Here is a 5,048-nt window from a genome sequence, read left to right on the forward strand (position 1 = left end):
AAGTGAACTTTTGAATCACCGGCAGATACGAACAAGGATTGATTCTCTGCTGCCATCGCCAACACACATTGCTCAAGGCAAACAGTCTAAGGAAGCAGATAAGTCTCAGGTGACTCCAAGCTCGGCTGATGTCGCTAAAGTTATCAGGCAGTACAAGGCCGGAGATCCTGTGTATGCACTATACTATGGACCTCGCCGAGACAAAGATCCCCAATGGGTACCAGCAATCATTAAGAAGTCATTGGGTACTCGCTGCTTTAACGTCAAGGTCATACCTCATGGCCCGATGTACTTATTTTTTTGATAATGTATTTGATACTCACTGATAGGTTTGTTTGTAATAGCAAAATGGAATGCTGTTTAGTTTCTTAAATTTTACAATTTCCACTTTAGTTTCAGTGTAACATTTAAGGGTGTTAAGAAGTTAACAATTGTATAATTTGCTTCAACAGATCTTTTGAATGTTGTAATTATTTATTTCCTAAGGTTGTCAACTGTATACCTGCTCATGTTATTCAAATTAATAATGGAGTCTCTATAATTTATCAGGGCTTTATAGCTAAAAAGATTGCAGATGTAACTAGAAAATATTATTCCGGGCTTGTTGATATTAATTTTGGAATGCAAATTTATTTACATCACTTATTAGATTTTGTGTCAGGATTCTATGAAATGAGTATTTTCTAATTTACTGTTGTAATTTTCTCATTGGCACAAATAGGAATAATTTGATAGGAATTTACTGTATTGATTTTGTGTATCTTTCTTATTATGCTAAAAAAATTTGTTATTGTTCATTAATATAAAGGATAAAGAAATTTTATTTATTAATTTTGCTTAGACTATGTTTTAGAGAGGAAGAAAAGCTTTATATATATTACTTTACTGATGTATATTACTTTATTAACAGCACTTGGCAGATAAAATATGACTAGGTGTAAAAATTTACACTTTTTCACACACTCACCCTACATACTTTTGTGTGAAGAATTAGATAGAGAGGTAATATTCAATGATTTATGGATACTTATAATGAGTGACTTGTATGTAATAATTTGAGAAATTTTCTTTGATTTGTATCAAGTTTAGATGTTCAAATGAAAATGAGAACCTGCAACTTTAGTCTTTATAGAAATAAATTTTAATACATAATTAAATTTCGATCGGATGTATAAGTCATGTTAAATTTTTCTAATTCCAAATCAAAATTTTTTTTCTTTAAATTTAGTTCCTCAAGCAAATGAGTCAACATGCCTTTCCTGACAAGAATAACCTCTTTGTGCTTAATTATAATTTAAAAGTGAAAGCAGATGGTAAGCAAATATTTATTTGATATGTATTTGAATGCAATTTCCTCCCTTTTCTATACATTGGTTTGTAAATAAACCAAACTAAATTCATTTAAAAGAGATATCACAGTTTCACATCATGAACAGGTGATCAGGTTTATGAGTTTGCATTGAGAACAAAAGGAGTGTAATTCTTTAGAACATTGTAATACATAAAGTTTTATAGTTTTGCTTTAAATAATAAATTATGTAAGTTAGTATCATTTTTTATGCTAAGTGGAAATTGAGTTAAATAGAACTTAATATGGAAATAAAAAGCAAGTATCAAGCAGGAATTGCATGTACATCAAGTACACTCCTTTTATCGACTTTGTGTTTTATAATAATAAACAAGCTGCCTTGCATTATTTCTTGTTAGGTAATCTAGGTGATAATTTCTACCAGTATGCTAAGTTCACTAAATTGAAGGTATGCATTTCAGGAAAGTGTGTGTATAATCATGAAAATAACGGGGGAGGAAGAGTGTTTAAAATTGAGAGATGTGGTTTGGTGAAGGAAGAGTAAAAAGTGAAAGGAACCAAGATATGAAATTTGCCCAGCGGTTGGTAGAACATGGTTTTCAGAACAGGAGATACACAGGGTATTCAGAACAACAAATTATTGCTGATAAAAATGTTCAACAAAATGTAGTGCACAAGAAATAGATTTGATAATACTAAATGATAATGGAAACATGGAAACATCAATATTGTGTTTATATTTTTATACCCACACTGAATGTTTATTTAAAAAATAATTTTGAAGAAATTAAGTATTTTGTTTTGTAAATATTTAATGATAACCTAGTAAATACATTATTGATGTTGGGGATATATATTTTGTTTCCTCCTGAAGTATGTGTTATCATTCTTACAAAACTCATACATACTTGTCATAAGCTACGTCAATCTTTTTCTTAATGCAAGCTAGTTTTTCTCAAAAAGAAATTCAATATATTATTACAGATTTTTATTGTATGTCCTTCCTTCAAAAAACTTATACTCTTATACATGTGCTTACACAAGTAATATTTAAAAGAAACAGAAACTTCATATATCCAAAGCATTTATTTTGAAATATTTCTTTTGGAATTTATGAAGTAATTTTTTTTTAATGTTCTCATACACATAATTCACAAACGTATATATATATATATACATAGATGTAGTCATGACTATGTAATTAAAAAGTCTGCTTCACTACCGTATGGCTTCATGTCTGTTTCTACAAGTCTTGGCCTTTTGTCCTACTATAGCTTCATTTTCACTTAACCCAAAAGTGGAATGTGGTAGACAGAAACTATGTATCCCTTGTCAAAAGTGTGTGTTTTGTGTGCATATATGTGTATATTGACAAGGTATTACATTGAGTGAAACAAATAATGATATCTATTTTACCCAGGCTACATTTCTTTGTGCTTAGTTGTTTTGCTTTTCTCCTTTTTCAAGGTTGATAAAATAAATAGCAGGCAACATTCCTGGGTTGAAACTTCTTGGAAGCCTTTGGACAAACAAAGCAAAACTTCTTGTGATGAACATCTTGTTAACTCTAGCTGGCTTTACTCTTGGTTTTCCATATTAATTACATGCACACACATTTGCTTTCTCTCTCACTCACCAGTCCACTGACTCTTGTTAATTCATATAAAAATATAACTATTGCATGAATAGGAATGAAACTTGGTGATAGGATGTAATGATTGCTGGTGTACACTGGGAATGTGGTTTGGTACTTGTTTTTGACTTACCGGTTGTAATGTCACTATCAACTGCTTAGGCAGGTTGAATATTGGTAAGCTGATTATATTTCTTCAGGAAAAAATTGAAAATACTCAAGAGGCTTTCCATAGGGCCTACATCACCAACAAAAGCATCAATGCAATAATGAACTATGTGATCACTCTACTTCCGCTCAGAATCAATAAATCCCTATATAAATTCCATACTGGTGTGTATAAGTGACATTGAATCTTCTCTCTGATTTATGCTTTCCGAGTTAATTTCCCTATCTCTTGTTATTAATGTATAATGTCACTGAATTTAACTCACCGCTTGAGATATACATACTATGATGCTCAAAAATCAAAGCAAGGAAAAAATTTGCAAACATTAACTGAATAAACAATACAAATACATTGTGTGCAACAGGAAATATTTTGACATTCTAAATTGATGCTAAACTTTCTCTCATACAAAAGAGTTCTTAATTCTTGTTTCTTGGCCCAAAGCAACATTTTTTGAATTGGAGTTACATACTATTGATTACCCAGTAACAGTTTTGATTACTTGAGGTACTGTACTTCAAAAGTTGGTGTTTTTTCAATTCACTCCTGTATTTGTGTCATCAAAAAGTGATGGCATTTTAGAAGAAATAAGCTGAAAATAGTATTTAATAAATGCATCATCATCATATACATTCCATATATTGGTTGTGCTGGCAGACGGAAACTTGATGTGAGAAATCAAGTCATTAATTATACTCACTCAGAACCAAGCCATTAGATTGAATTTGATAAAGGTAAAAGTTAATAAAATGCAGTCAGAGAGCAAATTCAGCAATATTAACCATTTCCTAACCAAATCTCCCAAATATTCTACCTGTTTATGTTCAAACCAGTAAGATCCAGCCTATTGCACTCATTTGACAGAGTAATCTGAATGCTAAAGGATTGAGTGCAGTATGCTACCACAAAAAGAGTAAAAGCAAAGTAAGACTATGTTGGTAAAAGAGTGCATTGGGATGTTAGCAGAAAAGTGGTATGAACACAAGCTAGAGGCTGTAATAGAGAATAACAGTTACAGGATTTTATGGAATATCTCCATAAAGACTGGCCATCCATAAGAAGACTAAATATGATTGTAGAGAACAGTAAAATGTGTAAGATCATAGGCTTTACAATATTATACAAATATCAAAAGAAATTGTAAAATATCAGGATCTAGCCTGAGAGATGAAGAGACTGGGGACATGAAGATGACATTTATTCCTGTAGTAATTGGTATACTTGGCACAACACCCAAACTGCTATCTAAGCAGCTGCAGGATACTAGAATTGAGACTTGCATTGTTGATTTACAGAAAACTGCAGTCTTATATTTTGAAAGAATTCTAGGAAAATTCTTGAGATTTGAGGTGACTTGTCATCAAACCACAAGACAAAATCCTTCAATAATAATAATAATAATAATAATAATAATAATCCTTTCTACTAAAGGCACAAGACCTGAAATTTTTGGGGAAGGGACCAGTCAATTACATTGACCCCAGTGTTTCACTGGTCCTTAATTTATCAACCCCAAAAGGATGAAAGGCAAAGTCAAACTTGACGGAATTTGAACTCAGAACGTGAAGACAGACGAAATACCACTGTACCTCTTGCCCAATGTGCTAACAATTCTGCAAGCTTGCTGCCTGTATAATAATAATAACAATAATAATAATAATAATAATAATAATAATAATAATAATGAAAAGAATAGTATTGGAGGGGTCGATGCATACCCTGTGCGCAGATAAATTTTTTCGCAAATTATAGTGTGGCTTACAATGTGTTACTTACCCATGCTTTTTAATTGAACTAAATTAAGCCTTGTAAGTGTTTGACTAAAAGAGGATTAGAAGTGTAAGTAGATGACAGTTAAAAGTAGACTTGATCGATGCCTACGCCAAATGCATATGAGTAAAATTTGCATATGACTAAATGAATTATTCAAATAATAA

The 5,048-nt window shown here is 31.4% G+C and overlaps 2 protein-coding genes across 4 annotated transcripts in view; one reads left to right on the forward strand and one right to left on the reverse strand.

Moving 5' to 3' along the window:
* Positions 1-5,048, forward strand: part of LOC106868939 (myotubularin-related protein 10-A) — a 408,915-nt gene that overhangs the window by 297,392 nt on the left and 106,475 nt on the right. For all 3 annotated transcript variants that reach the window (XM_052973209.1, XM_052973212.1, XM_052973211.1), the window contains one exon: positions 1,229-1,313. In XM_052973209.1, the coding sequence (XP_052829169.1) occupies positions 1,229-1,313 (85 nt within the window). The remainder of the gene's footprint in view (positions 1-1,228; positions 1,314-5,048) is intronic.
* LOC106873751 (leucine-rich repeat protein SHOC-2-like) overlaps positions 1-5,048 on the reverse strand; it is a 705,478-nt gene that overhangs the window by 218,316 nt on the left and 482,114 nt on the right. The gene's annotated exons all lie outside the window — the stretch shown is intronic.

The sequence above is a fragment of the Octopus bimaculoides genome, chromosome 15, assembly GCF_001194135.2.
Source record: "Octopus bimaculoides isolate UCB-OBI-ISO-001 chromosome 15, ASM119413v2, whole genome shotgun sequence".
Taxonomy (NCBI): domain Eukaryota; kingdom Metazoa; phylum Mollusca; class Cephalopoda; order Octopoda; family Octopodidae; genus Octopus; species Octopus bimaculoides.